The 22,677-nt window shown below is 37.5% G+C and overlaps 4 protein-coding genes across 6 annotated transcripts; 2 read left to right on the forward strand and 2 right to left on the reverse strand.

The window, feature by feature from the left end:
* Positions 1-1,213: 1,213 nt before the first annotated feature.
* On the reverse strand, positions 1,214-4,405 carry eif4eb (eukaryotic translation initiation factor 4eb). The gene is made up of 7 exons (XM_057341842.1): positions 4,335-4,405; positions 3,446-3,549; positions 2,949-3,044; positions 2,786-2,849; positions 2,288-2,401; positions 2,035-2,174; positions 1,214-1,937 (listed from the first exon to the last, which is right to left on the reverse strand). The coding sequence occupies exons 1-7, from the start codon at positions 4,377-4,379 to the stop codon at positions 1,823-1,825; spliced, it is 678 nt and encodes a 225-aa protein (XP_057197825.1). The 5' UTR covers positions 4,380-4,405; the 3' UTR covers positions 1,214-1,822.
* Positions 4,406-4,888: 483 nt separating this feature from the next.
* Positions 4,889-7,607, forward strand: fam241a (family with sequence similarity 241 member A). The gene is made up of 2 exons (XM_057341843.1): positions 4,889-5,112; positions 5,683-7,607. The coding sequence occupies exons 1-2, from the start codon at positions 4,918-4,920 to the stop codon at positions 5,977-5,979; spliced, it is 492 nt and encodes a 163-aa protein (XP_057197826.1). The 5' UTR covers positions 4,889-4,917; the 3' UTR covers positions 5,980-7,607.
* A 1,122-nt stretch (positions 7,608-8,729) lies between these two features.
* LOC130559013 (alcohol dehydrogenase 1-like) lies at positions 8,730-13,842 on the forward strand. Its single transcript, XM_057341841.1, has 9 exons — positions 8,730-8,833; positions 9,573-9,674; positions 9,769-9,910; positions 10,813-10,900; positions 10,981-11,200; positions 11,309-11,569; positions 11,651-11,783; positions 11,881-12,019; positions 12,113-13,842. The coding sequence occupies exons 1-9, from the start codon at positions 8,816-8,818 to the stop codon at positions 12,141-12,143; spliced, it is 1,134 nt and encodes a 377-aa protein (XP_057197824.1). The 5' UTR covers positions 8,730-8,815; the 3' UTR covers positions 12,144-13,842.
* Positions 13,843-13,969: 127 nt separating this feature from the next.
* On the reverse strand, positions 13,970-22,603 carry metap1 (methionyl aminopeptidase 1). 3 transcript variants are annotated; one of them, XM_057341840.1, is made up of 13 exons: positions 22,446-22,584; positions 21,996-22,070; positions 21,485-21,536; positions 21,255-21,364; positions 20,924-20,984; positions 18,657-18,680; positions 17,536-17,627; positions 16,573-16,656; positions 16,194-16,332; positions 15,596-15,727; positions 15,300-15,443; positions 15,067-15,132; positions 13,970-14,992 (listed from the first exon to the last, which is right to left on the reverse strand). In XM_057341840.1, the coding sequence occupies exons 2-13, from the start codon at positions 22,038-22,040 to the stop codon at positions 14,826-14,828; spliced, it is 1,116 nt and encodes a 371-aa protein (XP_057197823.1). In that variant the 5' UTR covers positions 22,041-22,070; positions 22,446-22,584; the 3' UTR covers positions 13,970-14,825. The 3 variants fall into 3 exon arrangements, with proteins under 3 accessions (XP_057197823.1, XP_057197820.1, XP_057197821.1); XM_057341837.1 differs by lacking the exon at positions 21,996-22,070 and having other exon boundaries at positions 22,446-22,603; XM_057341838.1 differs by lacking the exons at positions 18,657-18,680; positions 21,996-22,070 and having other exon boundaries at positions 22,446-22,603.
* Between the last annotated feature and the right edge of the window lie 74 nt (positions 22,604-22,677).

The raw sequence follows: 22,677 nt of genomic DNA on the forward strand, positions 1-22,677 counted from the left end.
CAACAGAAGAAGGCGTAAAAGATCTGTAAATAACAAATGTGGGCACCTAAATGCATTTAAAGACACACGCTAATGCATCCGACTGTCCACTTAAAAATGCACTGCAATATTTAACATGTTTACAAAGCTTGACTAAAAATATGGTAAATATTAAGATGTTAATGAAGCAATGATTTCAACTTATATCGACAAAAACGTTTATATTGTATGCATCAAGCGGAGCTTAACTTAAATATAGCTATTTAAAAAAACAGTAACAGTTCTTCACAAAAAGATCTTGTCAAACAAAAGGCCTTCACATTTGCCTACTTGTCTCATGTTGTAGCCACATAAAGTATAAATAACCACAGAACCATAATCATATTTTCACAAATGACTATATTGACCTACAATAAGTAGAAGATTGAACAGTTCCCTCTTTTTCATGCACCCACAGCAAAGAATCAGGTTTACCCAAGACATTGATGTTGTGATATACAGCACCGTTCAACATCTAAACTAATCTGTTGAAGCAGTTTGATCCGTTAAACTTGTTTCAAGCTCTATGAATTGAGTTAAATCGACAGCTACAGGTGCTAGTTTCAGATGATAATGTGGCAGTGAGACAGTTATCAGGTTTTGCTCTCGCACCAGTTTGAGTCAAGTGTTGTGAATACTCAGTAATTCTGGAACTCTCAAGCCAAAAAGACTGCGAACCTAGAATCTTAGGTTTCTTTAAAAGTATAACATTCACAAACGTACCAAGAATAGAACACCTAGGGTGCAAATAAAGCTTGGATGGAGTCTGCACACAAATAATTGCAGGTAATTGTAAGCTGATCAACAAAAATCTGGCCTTGTTTCTGATCTCACCTGATGAGATCTTGAAAAATAGTCTATAATAATTCTAAGAGTGTATCATTTTTTTGCTGATTAACCTGGATGTTTTTTGCAACACAACACATGCAACAGAATGAGGAGGAATACTAAGGTGCTTCCCCCTTTTTAAACAAAATAAATTGAACCATCATAAAACTAGTTTATTTTCAGGGCCTATTTGATCATGCTGCTATTTTATCTATGAACCAACTCAAACTACTTACATGCACACAACCACAATGCATATGTTACAATACTGCAAAAAGTCCCAAAGTTTACTATTCTAACAAGGAATGTAAATGTATGATGCAAAAAACATATGATGCAAAAAATTCACAATATAAAAACACTTATATTGAATCGTAAACACCCAAATTTAATTAAGTTAATGCTTAAAGACGCAAGGCAGCGCTATGCAAATTAGCTTGATTATATGCTCTCGGTGGCCACATATCACAATGAAATGTTTAGGGTAAATCTGAATAAATTAAAATGTTTATGTTCATCAGGCACTGAAGCAGCAAAGCTGCTGGGTAAAAGAACACAGACATTAACGTTTCTCTGCCATTAAATAAATTGACAATATCTTTTCAAAAAAGGTAACTATTTTACAAACTCAGAACAACTGAAGGTCAAACAAAGAATGGTCATGTGTCCTGTTCTAGGGAAACTGTGTAGTGTGAGTGTTTTCTACCTGTCTGGTTATAAAGACAATATTAGCATTGAAGTGTAAATCTGACACAGAAATAATACTTATAAGATGTGTATGTGAATGTAACAAGCAGCAGAGGTAATGTTACATTGCCTCATACTTTGTGTAAGACCATGAGTGTTTGTGATGGGCTCTTTTTTCTATTTGCAGGGGATCACGGAAGTTTGAGTCCAGTCTGTCCTCATGTTTCTTTGGTTTCAGCTGGCAGAGAAGGAGGAGAGAGAGAGAGAGGATTCAGGCCCTTGAAGATATTCATACCACAAATTTGTTCTTAGTTGTAGAGCCACTCTTTGTGGCTGTATCGGCATGAGACTGGTAGCCAATGGTCATGTTCATAGGGATTCCTAACCGTTCCTTGTACACCCTCCTGTCAAGCACACGCACACACACACACACAATTAAATGTTGTACTAGTTCAAGCACACATTGTTATTTACACGTAACTGAACGTTTGAAAAACTCACCCTATGTGTGTTATACCATCTCTGTTTTCATAATCAGTTGTCCAAACAGCAATTTTATCACCTTTTGTTCGGATGTTGACTACAGCGCCACACACCCCATCGCTGTAGTCATCAAAAGCCTCTCCGATGAGGCACAGCAGCTGTGGGCAGGACAAAGACACATGTTACAGAGATGGGGCAACAAGGGTACATGAATGACTAGTGCATGAATGTATGGTGAGGGGGTGTTCAATGACTAACTCTGAACTCTTACAGTTTCCAACCAAAAGCGGTCCAGGTCATATTTTCTCTGCTGCTTGTTGAGAGTGAGTAGCCAGCGGCCTCCTCTTTTATTTCTCTCATCCTCCCACATGGGCTCAATACCATCCTGCAACCCAAACAGAAACCAAAATGCACAGTAACCTGAAGAAACTCATAAATAACCTCTAGAAACCAGCAAGCACGTCTAAATCAAACAAACAGAAATAAAAACACGCAAACATAAACAATATTTACAAATACTATAATTGCAGCAGTGAGAGCTCAAAGCTCTTGAAATCATGGTAATGAGTTTTATGTAATATTATGCAAATTCCACTGAGCCGTTTAATGAAGGCATAATTCACACAAAATTAAACTAATTTCTGACAAATATCTCTGTTTGTATTCCATACACACACGTGTTTGGAACACCAGGCGGAGAAGTCGTTTATTTATTTTTGGGTGAACTACCTCTTTAAGACTCTAAAAATGACAACAGATGCAAGCCCACCTTGAACAATGAGTAGTCACAACCTGACATCAAATGACTGGAGAGCTGAATGTGGTTATAAAGCCTAGAAAGAGATGATTCATCAAATGAATGAAAATGGTCAAGACATCCAAGAATACTGGTGGCACTTATATTTTGTATCTTGCAAAAAAGAAAGTCTTACGCCCAAAAATCCTCTACTGTGTCGAATTTGGAGATCAGTCTGAGATTTGCCTGCCATGTTTTGCTCTTGTCGTTTTTAAAGAACCATAAACACCACCTTTAGGGAAATAATATAAACAAAATAAAAATCACTATATATAAAAAATGATACATAAATAGACGGTTTTCTCAGACGTACGAGCCTGGCCCGAAGTTACCTTCCAGTCTTTGCTTGGTTATAATATTAAAATGTATTTTATATTTAATTTATATTCATATTTTATTGTATATTATTGTATTAAATTAAATTAAAACTACTCAACAGTCTACCGGAAGTTAACTTCAAGCCACGTAACTTTTGTTTAAGCTGAAACAGTCTATAAAAAACAATAAATATTCATTGAAAACTTAAATTCCATCAGATTACAGGAACTTTCTTTTTCTTTTTTTAAATATTATAAACTTTTATTATGACACCACCGCTGTACTGCAGAAACAAGTGAATGACTTCAATGATACCTGTTCTGTAGTGGGTGTTTGATGTAGCTCTCAGGGCTGACAATCTCCTGGTCAGTCTGTTCAGAGTTGTCCTCCTCACTCTTACAAGAATTTGAGTTTATTTCCTGGAACATTTAAAACGTGACTTTTAATTTTGGACAATTCAAAATTCAGTTTCAGTCAGCTCTAATCATGCCAAAGCAGCAAGAAATAAATTGATCACCAGAAAACACACACAATACTGACAGAAGAAAGAGTTCAATGCCTCTTTATTTTCTTTTTAACATAACAACCCAGAACTCAATACACAGCTTGCAAACCCTAGTTTAACGTCTAGTAAAGTATGACCATAGTCTAATGTTAGCCTAAAGACTACAGTAGTGTTTACATTTAAGCATGTTATGTTTCAATCGTTTTTAAGACACATTACAAATGCTGTTACATAATTACACTGAAAGTGTCATGTCTATCTGGATTGTAACAGCATGTTGTAGCAGCTGGGAGACACCGCTGTGTTTGACACTGCTTTTCAGCATGGTGGCGATCCAATAAATGTATCTTTTCCAATCGCTGCCGATTATTTTGGCAGTTGTTGTGATATGACGGGTTTCTTATTCCTAAAGAAAAAGCACGAAACGTGAAGCTAAATACTCATAAGGAAGTGCTGACAAAAACACATCTGGTAAAGTCATTAACTCGAAACAGCCCTGACAACTTTAAGCCTGACTTGTTGCTCTGCTTCATTCAAACGTGCCGAATAAGTTTAAGAAAGTTCACTGAAGACAACGCTTAAAAGTAATTTTGCTATACAATTAACTCTGATGTTATTGGTAATGGCAGGAAGATTTGTGATGCAGAGGGAAGGGGACTGGAAAGTGTCAAATAAAGTTTAAAAAGTTTATTGACTCACCGGCTCCGCAGTCGCCATTTTACGTGAGTCGCTCACAGGCCTCATAAGGGACGTTCACGGTGAACTTCAGCGCTTCATTCTGATTGGCTGACACAAAGCTGAGAGCGAATCACAGGCTGTGTTTAAAAACACCTCGACCCGCCTACCAGACAGTTTCAAGTGCGCTTGATGCCTAGAAGCGTTTTTTTTTGTCTAGGTGGGCGGCTTAAAATGTTTTAAACAAAGAACTTTCTTTAATTGTTTTTTTTAATTTAATTTAGTTTTTATGTGTGAATAAACCGTGAAACGCTTCTAATAAATAAGACAAATGAATGAAATAAATGGTTGAACTAATAAATCTAATCAAATAATGGACTTTTTTGAGCTGCTTTTATCAAAACATAATCGTAGTCATATAATTGTCATATAATTCAAACTGATGACTAAATGTCATGACTTTCGTGTCATTTTAAGTTTTAATAATAAAGGTTTTAAAATAATTACAGCAATTTTGAGCCGATTACCGTATTATTTTGACCACAAGGTGGCTGATGACGTCAGAATTCTGATGACAGTCGAGACCGGAAGTATCGCCAACAGCCAGATGGTACTCACCCTTTCGGTCCTATCTCAGGTCAGCGTTAACAGTTTTGTTTTGTTTTTAAGCCAAAAGATGTCAAGCACCAATCGTATGGTGAATGATACAGAGGCACACCGCCACGACGGCTTAAGCAGGACGATCAATCACAGCGGGTTTCGAGTTCAGCCTGCTGTCAGAGTTCCTAGACACATTGAACAGGTAAGCCGAGTTTCTAATACTATGCTCTAATAACAACCTCAAAGCATGTCTTGTTGCCTTAATTATGATAGTTTTGCTTTGGATTTTATATCGATAAATATGTGGATGTAGATTTAACTTGTTCTCATATGCCCCACTACTGTTCTGGATTTATTTAATTGATCTGTAATGTCAGACACTGCCCTGCCTCTCCCTTTCTTTATCCAGTGCTTTGCACAGCCTGGACTATGAATAACTGTTTTGCAATGTTGTCACATTCATGAGTTATAACATAAGACACTATAGCATATTTCCAAGAATATACCACAGGTTACAAATGTCTAAGTAATCTGTTAGGTATCAGAAATAGTCTGTGATTTACTAGTTTATAATTTAGTTGAGCTAAATCATAAAACCTAAATATACAAACATACCTATATATAGCCCTGGTGCATACAAACAAGTATACTACCCACACAAACTGCGTATCCCTAAATACACCCACACAAACTATGTGCTTTTGTTGTCTTGTACTGTATAGCCAGCTGTTACTGAAACAATTGCATAATTTACCCCAATCCTATTTTTCAGAATGACCTCAGGGTGAGGGCAAGATCACACAGTGCCTCCTCTACAGCAGAGCCACAGACAGCAGCAGGACCTACACAAGAGGCTCCACTGGTGGATGACTGCGAGAGACTGGGCACTCTGTTCGGAGAGCTGAATAAGTGTTTGAGGGGTATTGGCTTCACCCAGCTTTACTTTGGAGAGAAAATTGTGGAGCCTGTGGTTGTGCTGGTTTTTTGGTTGCTGCTCTGGTTTCTGGGTATACAAGCCCTTGGCCTTGTGGGAACTCTATGCATTGTTATCATTTATATCCAGAAATAACGGACGGACGGACGTGCATTCAGATCCAGTGGTCAGACACAGTGGCAATGGAAGAAAGGAGAGACTCCTTTAAAATAAAAGAGCTTTATGAATGTCCTTTGAACGTATTACCCTTATATGCGGGTCTCTGTGTTTTGGTATCTTTATCTGTGGGTATGTACAAGAGGGTGAGTGGTTGAAAATATTAAGAGGATTTGCTTTGGAGTGATTACTTAAGTGTTTGCACAGGTGTGCAGTAGATGTGAAGGTATTTCTTATAAGCATGCTTCTCCCGAGTATTGGCATTGACTAAATTGGTACGTATTGATATCTTGTCTGTCATTAGTTGGCACTTTAAAGTATTAGTGGAGTATCAGTCAAGCCTGATTCTAATGACAGTTACATAATAGTACATATCAATCAGTTGTAATGCTAACGGTACAATTATTGAATGTATACTCTGCCCACATGTCAGCCCTACTGTTCCCATGCACCAGGGGGCAGCCTTCCTTATCCTTAACATACCAGGAAATAGTAATCCTTCTGTATTAAAACTTGAATGTGTTAATACTGCATGTGAATGTTCTGGGGCTGTTGGAATATATTTGGGTTCTTAAACACCTCTTGCATTATCTATTGCATTAAACGAAACCCTCCAACAGTACAAACAGAGAAGCATATGTGATGATACCTAAACGCCGACTGTATTAAACGAATAGTTCACACAAAAATGAAAATGCAGCCAAAATTTGCACATCCTCATACTTCTCTAAGCTTGTGTGACTCTCTTTCAGAACACAAGAAACTGGGAATAATGCCGACATTGGGTTTTTACATTTAATGTGAATGCAAAGTGAATTGTGGCTTATGCTGTCAGTTATTAACAGGTCTTTAGAAGTGCATGAGGGTAAATAAGTGACTGAATTTTCATTTTTGTGTGAACAATACCTTTGAAGCTTACCTCTTATTGATCTGAATGACCTATAGGTTATGCACTGTATTTTGTATTCAGTTGATGAGAAAAGAGTTTATTCAGTCAGCTGATTTTATTTTCTGATTTATATTTCTAGAATAACTCCTTATAAATATCAGTATATTGCAATATCAGTATCAATGAAGTTATTTTATATGGTCCAAATTGAAAACTTAGTACATTTTTTAATATCCATATTCAGGAATCAGAATTTATGTAAATGCCTGTCTCACACTGTCTTTATACAAATATTATATTTGAAAATGAATGAATGAATGCTAACTTTCTACGCAGGGTTAAACTGCTGGTTGCAAGATGACATTATCATATATATATATATGTCATGTTTAAATCATATGTAAATCATGTTTGATTATCTGTGGTACTGCTGTAAAACAACATAACACTGCTGATGCCTCTTAAAACAGAATTTGAATTATATACATGCTTCTTTTATTGTCAGTATGAATCAGGGACAGTATATTCTTGGGAATCATGCTTTGTGCTATCATTTACACATGATTTTTGCTGTATTTGGGTGGAGTTGGTTGTGGCGGGTTGGGAATTATGATTTGTGAAGGATAATTTATTTTGAAAGAATCAGTTTTTCAATATTTTGAATCATTTTGCAATGTCATTGAACTTAAATGAAGTTATGATAATAAATATGTTTTGAATAACTAGTTTTACTGTTGATTTGAAGAGCATTCTGTAATATGAGTATAAATGAGATGACTGATGCTTTCAGTCCCTAATATTATGTCCAATCTCCTTTTATGTTCCATAGAAGAAAGGAACAGGTTACATCAACCTATACTTAACTTAAAATGCATATTTGGTTTAAAAGAATATTTAAGTATAACTCAATAAAATGACCTATCTTGATTTTTCCACATTGAGTTTAGGATTTTAAGGCTCCTCCCCTAACCATTTAACATGCATTGAGAAGTTCTGAAAATACATTTGTTCAACATTTTCAGTCATCTTGAACTTGATATATTAGAGTTCAAGCTACATGAATGATGCTTATATCATAGCAACATTGCAAAAATTGGACTAAGGATCTCCAGTTCCCAGAATGCTTTGCGTGGGACTGGATAATAAGAGTAAATTTAGAAATAAAGTATATTCTGTGCATTCTGGTTACTATTGCACTGAAGAGAGAGGACAGGCTCATTGAGAATGATCAAAAATGTTGTTTTAATCCAAAAGTTTTTCTTCTAAACAAGACATGAAAGTTTTTAGGTAGTTTTGACTAACCAGTGTCCATAATTTAATTAAAGTTCAACTTTAAAAAACTTAATTTTATAAGTATTTTACTTAATTGGTATAATTAGTGTTAAATAAAATCTATCTTCTAACTCAATATAGTTTGTTGGTTGAACTTAATTTAGTAACTGTGTGAATGTAAAAGTAAACAAAAGCTGTAACCACTGCTCAGTGTGTGCATATGCACCTGGGAAATTCACACCCCACCAGATACATTAACTTAAAAGAATATTTATTCCTATTGGACTCATAGTTGGAAAAAGTGTCCTGTGACATTTTATTATAGAGCTCATGTTTGCTGAGCAGCACAAAACATGTCATTCCTATATGCAACATCCTGGAAACTGAAAGAAGCAACTTAAGTTGTTTTATTATTATCATTTACTTGCTGACCTTTTTATCAAAACTTGCAGACAACAAAATTATCAATCTAAAACTATATCTTCAGGGAATAATTCATTAATACAGAGTGCAAAAGAGAGACAAGAAAGAGAGAGTATAGGGAGAAATAGGTGGAGAGATTGCTTCATCTGTATAAAACCAGAGTATAAAAACGAGTGCCAAAGAATCGTTGCTCTCTTTGTATTCAGCACAGCAATACGACTACATTGGGAGATGGCCACTGCAGGGAAGGTTCGTAAAGCTGTCTTTTGATCTCTTTTAATGTGTGCTGCGGAGCACTTAATGCATTTTAAATATTAACTTAGTCTCTTTATACGCTCCATTGACCTATTGATCACATGGGTACAAATTTACAATGCAAAAAGGTCCCAAAAATGTTCAATTCTGATTCTGTATAAATCTATTTATGACCATTACGATAGCAATGCTAAAGTTTTTATGGTTGTCTTAAGACTATTATGCTTTAACCTGTCTAATACAGACATAAAAATATTTACAAGTTTAGAAGTGCCTATGTAACCTATTATATTATTTCCATATGTATTCATATTTTTACCTTTTTTAACCTTTTAAATATAAAAATATAAAATTCCACATATATTGCATATGCATTTATGTAAGAAATATATATGAAAATTTTATGAAATATATGCAAAATACTGTATATAAAATACATTGTAATTTTCATTAGTCTTCTAATAATTGAAAACTTTGAACAGCACCTAAACTATAAAAAATGCATTGGGTTAATATTTATCCATGATTGTGAAATCGCAAATAGTTGTGGCTCTAAAGGCAGATGTTTTATGTTTCCATTGGCCAAAACCAAATGACTGGACAAGCTCCAACTATAGTTGAGCAGAGAACATGCAGCTGCTCCCGAACAACGGTTACATAAATATCTACAGTCAACCACTAAACAGTCTGTCCAAACAAAACACACCAAGCCAATATTCTTTATGTGCTTTAGGTGATTAAATGTCGGGCTGCTGTTGCCTGGGAGCCCAATGCTCCCCTGGTGATAGAGGAAATAGAGGTGGCGCCACCGCAGGAAGGAGAAATACGAATTAAGGTTTGTAACATTCCATGAAAGCTGTCACATACTCAAACCACTGATTCCAAACAACACATGACTCATGAGTGAAAAGGATTTCCCTGTTTTGTAGGTTATAGCTACAGGTGTGTGTCACACTGATCTTTATCACCTGTTTGAGAGCCAGCAGAAGCAGGGCTTCCCCACTGTGCTGGGTCACGAAGGGGCCGGTGTGGTGGAGAGTGTGGGATCTGGAGTCACCGACTTCAAACCAGGTCACAAAAGAAAACTTGACTATGCTTGACTTATAGACCACGTTGCAAGATGTAAACACTGACCCAGCAGGACTTCCAGTTTTAATATTTTAATCTTACATACATAATTGCACCTTAAATATATTCATTTAACATTATTATTGGGTTATAAATGTTATGTTGGTTGTATTCTGTTCAAACGTTTGTGTAGTGTTAAAAAAATGATCTAGCGTTGATGTCTTCCAAAGTGATCTATACTGACAGAAAAGTCATATAATGTCGTGAAGGAATATTTGGCCTGTACTTGAACTCAATCTTTTGATCCAGATAGCCTAAACTATATTTGAAGGTGTATTTCAAGTTTAAAAATTAATACCTTAATTAGTTGCTGTATTAAAAATAAAGTTTTTAGTGTGAAAAGTGCACATATAATGATTAAATAATATTGTAAGAATGATGTTAAGTTCCCCTGAAGAAAACTTACTAGTATACTTGCGGTATAAAAACTACTTAACTTTTGCTGAGCGAATACTTCAAGGTGTACTTACATAAAATAAAAAATGTACTACAGGTATGAAATTAGTAAACTGTCAGCATATCAGTACAATTGCAGTACAGCAGTACAAAGTTGTAAACTAGTTGTGTACTAGCTGTGTGTACTCAAAGTTTACCACTGTTATGCTTTAAAATATACTTAAAATATAATAAACTTTAAAAGTGGGCCAATTCAGTCCCAAGTTGTATTGAAATACACTTACAAGCTTACACTGATAAAAGTATACTTAACTGATCAAGCATACCCCAAAATACATTTAAACTTCACTCAAGTATGCTTAATAAAATAAACTTGAAGTATATTGTTGAGAATCACTCAAATGTGATATAAATGTAATTCATCTGTATTTTTGCATTCTGGTGAACAGGTGATAAAGTCATTCCGCTCTTCATCTCTCAGTGTGGAGAATGCAGGTTCTGCAAGCATCCAAAAACAAACCAGTGTGATCGCAACTGGTGAGAAAAACAAGCATGTAATTCACACTTGTTTCATTTTCTTCCTTTTTGGAAGCTTTCAAAGTTTGTTTATCTATCAGGTCAAGCAAGCGCTATGATGTGATGTCTGATCCCACCACCCGGTTCACCTGCCGCGGTAAACCCATCCTGCAGTTCATGGGCACCAGCACCTTCTCTGAGTACACTGTCCTGAATCAGATCGCTGTGACAAAGATCCGTGATGATGCCCCGCTCAACCGCGTGTGTCTGCTCGCCTGTGGCATCTCTACTGGCTATGGAGCTGCTGTCAACACAGCTGGAGTATGTACACAGACACTCTTGTAGTGATGTAGAGTATAAACACTTGTTCACATCGACTCCAGACATTGAGAAATTGCAGCATTGAGTTGTTGTGTGTGTTTGATCAAGGTCACGCCAGGCTCAGTGTGTGCAGTATTCGGGCTGGGTGCGGTAGGCCTCGCCGCCGTCATGGGATGTAAAAACGCAGGAGCCTCTCGGATCTTTGCTGTGGATATCAACGAACAGAAGTTTGAGAAGGCAAAGGTCTTGGGTGCCACTGATTGTGTGAATCCGAAAGCGTACGATAAACCAGTCAGCGTGGTGCTAGCAGAGATGACCGATGGAGGGGTGGACTTCTCTCTGGAGTGTGTGGGCAACACGGAAGTAATGGTATGATTTGATGGATAGATAAGGCGCATTTATGAATGTATTTAGGTTTTTGATTGGGAATGAATTCCTCTTTGATCACAGAGGAGTGCACTGGAGTCATGTGTTAAAGGTTGGGGTGTGAGCGTTCTGGTCGGGTGGACTGATATGTCAGACTTTTCTGCACGACCAATTCAGCTCATATCTGGGAAAACTTGGAAGGGTTCTCTGTTTGGAGGTAAGCATGACCAGCCAATGTTCTTTTTTATTTATTGATTTATTAAAAGCTCTTTGTGTGTTCCATGTGTATGAAAAAAGTAACCTTTGGGCTTAAGGTTTTAAGAGCAAGGACGGTGTTCCAAAACTTGTTCACGACTACATGTCTGGCAAAATAAAGCTTGATGAGTTTATAACCCACAACATGAGTCTGGAGCAGGTCAATGATGCCATAAAACTTATGAAGACTGGAGAATGGTACATTTTTCAAACCTCACGTTATTTTCACGTTTCTGCAGTGTGTACTTATAAACGATGAAAAACTACTAACCTTTGTTTCCTATTTTACAGCATTCGGACCATCCTGAATATATCCAAATGAGAGGCGATCTTTACTCGGCCAGTTTTTGAAGTTAAAGCATTCATGGCCTTGTCCCTGTTTACAATGTGTAACAGCAAGGTTCAAAGATCAATTTTTTATTGCATTATCTAGCCAACCGCTTTATATAGTATGTTAAACTGCTTTGAAGAAAAAGATACATATCAGCAAATTGAAAAAACTATAGTGCATTATAACCAAGCACATTTTACAGTATATCCACTTACTATACGCAGTTATTATTGCCATATAAAAAAATTGAAAAAACAGCAAGAAATCTTTTGCAAATAAAAAAACTAGCTTCTAAATCACTTGTGTTTTGGCATAACAATTTTATGATGTTGTCAAGCCAGTTTATTTCCCTCCTGTGTGTCTGATTCTTCAACATGTGTCCTGCTTACATAACCATAATGGGAATGTTGGGACTCAGTCGACCCTGCTGCTCTAACTCAAAGCCTGTCAACATGTCCAAACTGTCATAAACACTAAATATTTTACAGCATTTGGCATTTAACAAGGTTTTATTATATGTCTGTCTCTGCTTCTCCATTCAGTCCTAATTTGCTGAAAATGTTTTATCAAAATTCTTCACTGTTATTGCATGTCTTTTGGCCACGGTCTTGCTTTTTTGTCACGATTCATAGAAAAACAAATGGAAAAAGTATGGTGGCAGGACTTACTGCAGACAGAAATGTATGATAGAAATGAATAAAGCCTTACATGCAGGTCACAACAGCAGCTATCAAAAAGCCATTCTTGCTTTATCTGGCTTTTAATGGCATAGTTGCACATCAACCAATACAGGGGGGGCTACTGCATCATCCGATACACGGTCACCTCTTTAGTCTTTACATAAGGGAAAACTAAAATGGAAAAGTGAAAAACATGCATCAACGGTTAAAATACTGATTGGTCAATAGGTCTTTTATTTACGATGAAACATACAGTAGCCTCGGCTGCTACACCCAACAATTCTTCATTGCGCAGCACTCTTTGCAACATAAAGAAAACATTGTGTTGTTTTTATGGTCTATCAGGGACTATTTTGTGACAGCTTTTAGTGATTTTACTTCGTGAAAAGTTGCATTGTTACCTTTTTTAACTTTGTGTGGTAATTAAACGTTTTACAAAAGTGAGATATACTTGAGGCAGCCGTAACTTATAGCATAGCCTCTCTCAGACCTTATTGCTTAAAATATTGTTTATCGTGTCCTTAAAACAATAGATACTCAAAGGAAACTAATCCTGACTGAGGTTATTAAAACTGTTACATAAAATGGTTTAATCGTATATTTAGGTTCTGCAATGTAAAAATTAAATGGCATGTCAGCAGAACTCAGTGCTAATTCATCAACGATAATTCAAAGATGAATAACCCAAAATTCTATAACTTGCTTTCATTTTTGACTTCACAGATTCGTTTGATGCGCACATTAATTGTATTAAATGCATTTGGATTATTCTTTCAGCCACCAGTAAATGCGCAGTTAATAGCTCTGTTTATTTTATTTTATCCAACTATATTATATTTTACTCCACAAAATTTTAACACTTAGTTGATCGCCAAAAAACTAGGCCTGGTTATTTCCTTATAAAGGTATACTTATCTTCTGAGAAAAAAATCTTTCAAACCATTCCTTTCAATAAATCACTACTTTTGAAGGACTCCTGACACTTTATGACTGGAATATCTTGAAATCGTTGTGAATAAAGAAACAAAACATCAGTAATACTGATTACTACAGTACCACCCTTTTAACAACATGTTAAAGCTTTCACGAGTTTTGTTATTGTTTTTTTTGCAATTTGTTCTGAAATAGAGGACAGAATAAAGGAGAAAATATACTTTTATTCAGCTTGAATTCCGAAACACTGAAGATGATTTCATGAGATGCATTAAACATACAGAGAGCATCAATGACGCAAGGCCTACAACTGCTTTTCAGCCTTATTTTTATATGGGATTCTCTTCTCCTTCGGATTTTATCGCTAGAGACAAACAAAAATCATCTTTTCATTGACCAAAGACAACTGCAGTGAGAGGACCTTTTCAGAGAAACTATCCCCCCTTCACAAAGCATAAAAAAACATTGTTTTTAACCAAATGTTCACGTCTAGGTGTTCGTAGAGAAAACACGACTGATTTAAGTGGACCTTATGAACGCTGGTAGAAACAGTTTTACAATGTTCATTGTCACGATGCATTCTAACTGTGAATATATCTGTTCTGATATCATTTGGAGAGCCTCCAGTGTTTTACTATGTATATTCTATTACTCGTTGCATCTCAAACTTCAATGGCTCACCAAAAAATAATAATAATAACCGTACACTGCAACGAGCCAGCCATACGAACACACTGAAGCAGAATGAGACGGCAGAGTCCACACAGCTGACGCTCTGACTCAAACACACACACACACAGATAATTCTGCATCCCATGTAGACAGAGTAACAGAGTTAAAGGCCAGCGCCTTTTCTCAGATCCAAGCTGAATTAATGTGACTGTCAGGTGACACATTCAGAAGTTAACAAATCTCCTCTTCCCACCCAAATCCGCTGACACGGCCACATGGCCAATCATCTCCAGCCCAACAGAGAACCAGTGTGATTGGCTGATCGGTGATATGGGGCGGAGCTGTTGTATCCTCCACTGCAGAATAGGGCTGATACGACCCCACCATCCTACATTTGGGACAGGAAGTGAGCGTGGCCATTATCCTCCAGACGACGCGTGAGGATTTCGCAGCCGGTCTCCGTCACGAGGAGCGTGTGTTCGAACTGGGCCGAGCGTTTTCCGTCGCGAGTGACTGCCGTCCAACCATCTGGCCACGTCTCGTCTTGCCAGCCACCTGCACCGAGCATTTATTAAACATACGATAAGATTTAAGGATTCAAGTAAAGAATTTGGTGATTTGTCTCTTACCTTCGCAGATCATGGGCTCAATAGTGAACACATGGCCAGGCTTCATCACTCCTACTGCTTTATTCTCTGTGCAAATATAAACAACATATAAAATTCAGATCTGTCCAGAGGACACTAGATCTGCTTTACGAGTTTGCAATTTCTCCAGCTCTGATTACATCACAATGTGCAATGCTGGTATCATTCAGATAACTTTTCTCTGACAGCATGCTGGTGTCTGTAAATACACTTACTGGCATAGTGCGGTACATTGGGTGCAGTGTGAAACAGTTTGTGGATGCCATGGCCACAGTAGCTCCGGACCACAGAGAAACCATTAGCCTGCGCATGTTTTTGAATGATGTTCCCCAGTTCACGATAGCGGATACCAGGCTTCACTAGACGTAAAAACAACAAGCCTCTTTAACACAAGATATTCCACTAAAAGCTATTTCAAATTCATGTAACGATGGTTGTTTTTGTCTGTTGAGACAAATTTACACTCTCATTGAAATGTGTAGCGCTTGTTTGCAATAAGTTTTGTCCTCACCCGAGTCGATGGCCTGCATAAGACATTCATAAGTGGTCTGAACCAATCTCTTGGCTCCCTCATCCACCTCGCCCACAAAAAAGGTTTCATTCAGATCTCCATGGTAACTATTGTGGTAAACCGTTATGTCAACTGCGGGAAAAAATGATAAATGATTGATCCAGCGAGCATGTAGCAAGTGCGTTTATTTCAGTCTGAATGCTCGCGTTTGCATTTGTTATTACTTGTAAAGTGTTATGTCTGGCAGAGATTTGTTATTTTTTTAATAATGTGTGAAACACAATTCTCCGTTCACTGTAGAGTTGTGTGGCTGGCATGTTCCCATGTATCAGTTATATTGAACTGTATGCATCAATAAATATATAATTTGAAAACTACAATGGTAAATTTAATTGTGTATACACGTTTATTGCATTAATAAAAAGAGGCACAAATCTTATGAATCACATTTTAATGCTTATTAAACCAATTCACATCTAGCTGCCATGAGGACAGTTAAAATATAATTTGATATAAATAGGTGTTTATGTGTTTTAAAGCAGCACTATGTGTGCAAACAATTTAACGGATTAAATTGCACATGTATGCTGATACGTACTGTTAAGTATGTCCCCATCCTGTAGGGGGCGACGGTCAGGTATTCCATGACAGATGACTTCATTGACAGAGGTGCAGCAGGACTTGGGAAAGTTGTAGTAGTTCAGAGGAGATGGGTAACAATTCCTAGTTGTACACGCCTTCACCAATAAACAGGACAAATGTTAAAAATGTGCAACTTAGTACTTTTTTTATATTGGTGAGCTTTCAGAAAAAAAGCATATCAGCACAAACCATCAGATCAAAAAACACTTTTCATCAAATTTTCTTTCTGATTGCACCGTCCTATTAAGTAAACGTCATTAACACTTTCCGTATTGCTTCTAAGCACATACAATATTTAAACAGGAGCATGTGAAGATGAAAAGATGAAGCTTTACCAAATGCACTGCGTGGTCGATCTCCTCCGTTGTCACCCCAGATTTCACCATCATGGCAGCAATGTCCAGCACTTCTCGAGCCAGCTAGAAAACACAAACAGTCATCTCTACAACCGTGCATAACTCTTCTGTGCTTTTGCTTACGACAGTGTTCACATAAATATTTCAAAATCAGATGAACACAACCGTGCCTCTCAGCAGGAAAGCATCCCCTGCCGACTAGCAGAAAAAACTTCTAGCAAGTGTGATATTATCACTCTCAGTTGGTGAGCTGGAATCTCGTTGCAGCAACCAATCAGCTTCTTCAAAAGCTGCATATGCCATTGTCCGGCTTGGATCTAATATCATCTTTTCATAAACACATCAGTAACACTAACTGATGTCCATGACATATAATATTGTTTCTGGTTTCTCCTTCACTCATGACTGATAAATAACGTGAGGGTGGAGCGATAGAACAGATGACTGCGGCAGTGCAGCTGGTGAATATAATTTCTATAGAAAAATGACAAATCATAATCATGCGCATTAACCGGATGAAATTACACCATGAATTATATTCTAATTTTGTTACATCTTTTTACATTTGCATTATACTTCTATTCTTATTTTGGCCAGCTTGATTTTGATTTACTGCCAAAACAGCATAACAGGAAATCAGTAAGAAATCACTGGCAGTCATTAGTTAGACACCCCTGATCCGTTATTAATCGTGACAGACCTTCAACAGATGAGCACAAGATTCCCATACCTGACATTCCCATTTCAAAACAAGAGTTATTTCGAGTCAGCTACTACGATGTGATCTTCACTTACAACTTCACAACGAACGCTGATCAAGCATCATCTACCTTTATTTAGCCTCTATCTGGATGTAACGTGTAATAGCTAATTTAAGTCTATTCAATGCATAGACAAGATTTCATTAACTACATGGTTTGGAAGGTTATGATGTTGGTTTACCTTGCAGACAACTCTCATGCCCTCAATCTCTTCCGCATTGAGGATCTTTATCTGAGATGTCCCCTTCATGGACTGTTCTGACTCAGACATCCCTATAAACAAAGATAAATATGTGAATGCATGGTAGCATATACAGATACGCACACATTCCCACAAAAGCATTTCACTACCACTATTTTGACTAACTATAAAACAGAATCTTTACAGCACGAACTCCAGTCAGCTAATGAGCACATCACAATCACCTCTGACACTCACATACACACATATGATGATCACTGATCCATTGAACACTACTGACATGACAGTTTGGCATGGTGTAACCACAGACACGTCCAGCTGGGTCTGGGTGGTATGACGCAGAAATTTGACGATCGTACTAGACCTTAGCATGTATTGATGGGCAGCGCAGCTTTATGTTATGTATAACACAACATAAAGAGTAATATGAGGAGAATGAGGACTGTAATTTTTCCATGGCACACAATGATGCCAGAAATACTGATGCTATAAATAACTCTATATTTTGGATCATCAAATGACATTGTTTTGACCAACAATTAAAAGAAACGGTGCAGCCAAAATACAAAAACATTCTTGTTTGCCAAATCCAAAGAGTGATTTTAAAAACTTGATAGCAAAATGGATTTCTGTGGAGTGTAGGCCTGTGATATGTTGTCGGTATGAAAATATTATATAAAACCATGCATTGATTTCTAAACTTACATTTTATGTCTATTCAATGCTTTTTTTTATACAATGCTATTTTATTGGTCATATACTAAGATATATATATATATATACATATACATACATATACATATATATATATGTAATTAAATAATTCAGCTACTATCAAATCACTTTCAAAAATTTCAAATTTCCATATCTTGTCATTTTTTCAAATAAAATAATTAATCGATTGACAGCGCAAAGATTTTTTACAAACGTTTCGTCACATCGTCCACCCCTAGCTCCAGCTGAGCGAACCACATCAGCCATGCAGAAACAGACAGAGCCATGCCATTACAGACACACACTCTCACACACAAAAACACACTCGCACGCCCACTGCGGAGTGAACCGCTCCATGTGGTACTGTAAAAACAAGAGCTTCGTACCTGCCAACAACCCAACCTCTGCAGCTGCACAGAGCGAGAGAGAGGCTTCAGACGCACGCCGCACCAGCCCGACCCCACACACACACAAGAGACTTGTGGACCCTTACACACACGCCTCACTAAACTGAATGACGCTTTTAAAGACATTCAGGCTCTCTCACCACTCTGTATGTGAAAGCCGAGGCTTGAGGAACTAAAGTTAATAGTTAATAACAGGAATGAGAGGCTGTAACTATAAGGAGGAGCCTAATGGTAACTCATCACAACCCATAATGGTTACTTACAGGAAGAGTCTGCTGCATTAGTTAATGAGGGACAAATAAACATTTACTCACAAAATACAGTGTTTCACAAGAGACGCCTCTATACTATAGGAAGAGAAATAAATGTACAGTACATGTGGGTTAACGGTATTGAGGCTGTGTACGCAAACTCAAATTGTTCTTAAAGACAGTGATTGAGTATCTCTGTTTGAAGTGTTGTTGCATCATGAACAGCAACAACAGTGAATGCAAAATATTTGTATGGATGTCACAGCATTAGATACAAAATATCACTCAAAGCAAATAGGGCTGAGCGATATGCCTAGAATTTGACATCTTTCCAAATTTTAATGATGTTTTTGCTCTAGAATAATTTAAAAGATGGTTTTGCCCCACTTTAAAAAGAACATTTAAAATGTTTAGTGCAAAAACACAGTACAAAAAAAAACTATATATACACACTATAGTGACCACTAATACTACTATTTATGAAAGGAACATGCTATATTTACACTACTCGAGATGTAAAGGGGGAGTAAAATTGACAATTGGTGCCGACTTTAGCACATAAAATTTAATTTTATACCTTCAGCACAAATATCTTGATAATATCTCATTTCAATATAGGCCTATCATACTAAAAACAAGTTACTTTTGTGAAAAAAATAATACTCATGTATTTTTTATTAGCCATATTTAAACAACTGGTCCAGGGTGATGTGCATGTCTGAAGTCAGTTCCTGGAGTCACGTGTACTTCCTGTCTAAATGCATAACTGCGGGGCACTCGACAGCACAGTCGTGTAGTTGTTGTAGGGTAAATAATAAATGACTAACATATAGAAGCATTAAAAATGAAATTCAGTGGGAGGCAAGTAAATTGCTCCATAATTTTTACAGACATTATGTGAGAACACACGTGTATGGCAGACAAAATAAAGTATGTCTATGTACCACAAAATTACTGAACCTCATCACCAGTTCACATTCATACATTATTAAGTGTAGTTTAAGTGTGCACATATATTTTAAAGCCACTGTATGTAACTCCCTGTGGTAACATTCTGATGCTTACAAATATATATCAAGCCGCTACACCGCAAGACATCCAAGTGATCTGGGATCAGTGCCTTTGTTACATGTTTTAAAGTATGCGTTACATACTTGTGCGTCGTTGTCCGCATCAATAGGCAATGACCACTAGTTGTCAGTGTCCACGCGCGTATTGCTTGTGTAACCAAGACAAGAGCCGAAGAAGAAGCAGCTTGTTTGAGAAGCATTAGCAGTGATAAGGGCAAGTAAACAAGTCACTTTTGTTGCAGCTTGAGATGTTAAATACAGAAGAACAAATAATTTACTTAGATAATTCATTTGGAAATGCGTTTGCATAAACATGACGCTATCGCGGAGTTTTTTTTTTTTACCTGAGGGAGGGGTTCAAACAGACCAATCACAGCGCTTGCGGGCCGCGTGTGGTCCGCTACGACAACGACATAGAAGTATAAATGAAAACCAACGCAGAAGTAAAAATCGGGCTTTAGTCACAAATTTTAAGATTTTGATTGAAAATTACAAAGACAAAAATTTGAATGGCACGGATGAATTGTTCACCACAAAATTAGTAATGTGCACTAACAAAGTAAATATGGTAAATTTTGATTTGATATATTATGGTATTACAGGTGCACCAATAGAACACAAATCTGACAGGTTTTTCTTAGCAATGTTCACTCATGGTTATTTTTTGGTTAGCAGATGTGCACTGTTGCAGGAAGCATGCCTCCATTTAAAATCGAACGGCAATTCAGCTGATGAGATGAGGCCTATTAGTTTGAAAGCGAATATATCTCAGTGCTCCACAGAAAGGGTGAAAAGTTCACAGGCATATTTTAACACAGTAAACAGTTGGTCAGAATGGTGCAGTGACCCAGATGGAGGGCATGGTAAGATAGACAGCCTGAGAGAGAGAGACACTTGTTTGACTCTAGCAGTGTATAATTCTTACCCAACGGATGATCTGCATAGTCTGGTCTCTGAATGTTGCTGGGAACAAGCCGCATTGGTGTCTAAAACAAAAGAAAGAGAACATCAAACCAATCTAACATTTAAATGCATTGATCCATTTTGGTCTGTGTCAGATTGATAGGAATGAACTGGGAACGCATCATCAATGCTATCGGACTGGTTTCAATGACATAACATCTTCCCGATTTGCAATTCAGAAGGTTACGCTGCAGACTAATCGAGTGATTGTCTGATTGATAAATGATGTAATAATGATAGACACACCGTCATGTAATAATTCATGCATGTGTGCGTGTGTGCTTTGTCATTACCAGTGGATAGTGGGGTCGCAGTTTGCCAGTGTATCTGTAGCCAAGCCATGGGTCTGTGTTGATTTCCTTCTCCACACAGTTCTTGCCTTCATCTTTTATTTGATCTTCCTCTGTAGAAACAAGGCAGACATTGACGATGGAACTATGCAAGATTTGCACAAAATACATACACAAAAGGCAAACACACAGACCTTAGTAATGAAACTCAACAATGACAGGGAAACACATACTTGCTTTTTTGTGGAGCACTTTATGGGTGGCCCAGCTGCCTTTGAAACACTCCTGAAAACATACAAGAACTCAAGCTGTCACCCAAGCAACATTAAGACAACAAGAAATCAAGTTTTCCTTTTATGTAGAAATAAACCACATACAAATCATCAATTTACATACTGAGCTATACCATTTACGGTGCCGTATAAAAGGATTTCTTATAAGCAGGAGTAACAATGCTGCATTTATTAAAGGCACATTAAATGTAATTTACAGACACATGCAATACAGTTGTCTTGGCAGCATCATCATCATCATCATCATCATGTCACTCTTCAATCTCTCAACAACAATGACAGCAGATCATGCCTTGCGTTTAAAAACCTAGTGAGCTGGCTACCCGAACAGATCAAAAAATGGTGTAACGTTAGTGGGCAGCACCGTGTCTTGAGACAACCTCAGCAGATCTGAGCATGAGAATGAAGAGACACTCCCCTACAGACTGCACACATACAGTAAACGACAAACCTTCATGCGCAGCACCAGATGATAAAGACGACCTTTCGGATACATGTCCTCTGTTTTTATTTCACTTTAACGAGCCTGGAAATAAAACCACCGAAGGTTATTCAGTACTGAACGATCTGTCAACTGAACCGTTCAGCACGCGGCCACGTTGAGCTGAAGTCATTTAAAGCGCGCTGAACGAGCCTAAAAACACAAGAAAACAGCTCGCAAAAACAGTATTTTGACCTAATTTTATAAAAGTAAACATCTCAGGCAATTATGTCGTCCTTAAAATCCACATGCACGAAACTCCACGGAAGCGTCAAAGCTGACATTGAGGTGTACAGTGCCTCTTCGTGATATGTAACAGCTAGCTGGCTAATGCTGGAGCTCGTTCTCGTAGGCCGGTAGCGTGTCACGCGCTGCTAATCCGAAAAGCTTCGGACGTTTGCGAGGCGTTAAGAGCTTCACCTGAGAGCAGAAGTATGAGCCTTGAATCCCGAGTTTGATGCAGGTGGGACACTGGAGTTTGGCTTCACTGCAGCAACCTTCCGTCTCACACTCCCGTGTCTCCACCGCCGCCATGCTGCTGTGTCGGGCCGATAGAGAGAGAGAGAAATACGGGGAGACAGCAGTCATCTGAGATCATCAGAGGGAGGGACTCACTCCACCACTATCATGTGAATCACTGTAAAAATTAGAC

The sequence above is a fragment of the Triplophysa rosa genome, linkage group LG9 (assembly GCF_024868665.1).
Source record: "Triplophysa rosa linkage group LG9, Trosa_1v2, whole genome shotgun sequence".
In the NCBI taxonomy this organism is placed as follows: Eukaryota; Metazoa; Chordata; class Actinopteri; order Cypriniformes; family Nemacheilidae; genus Triplophysa; species Triplophysa rosa.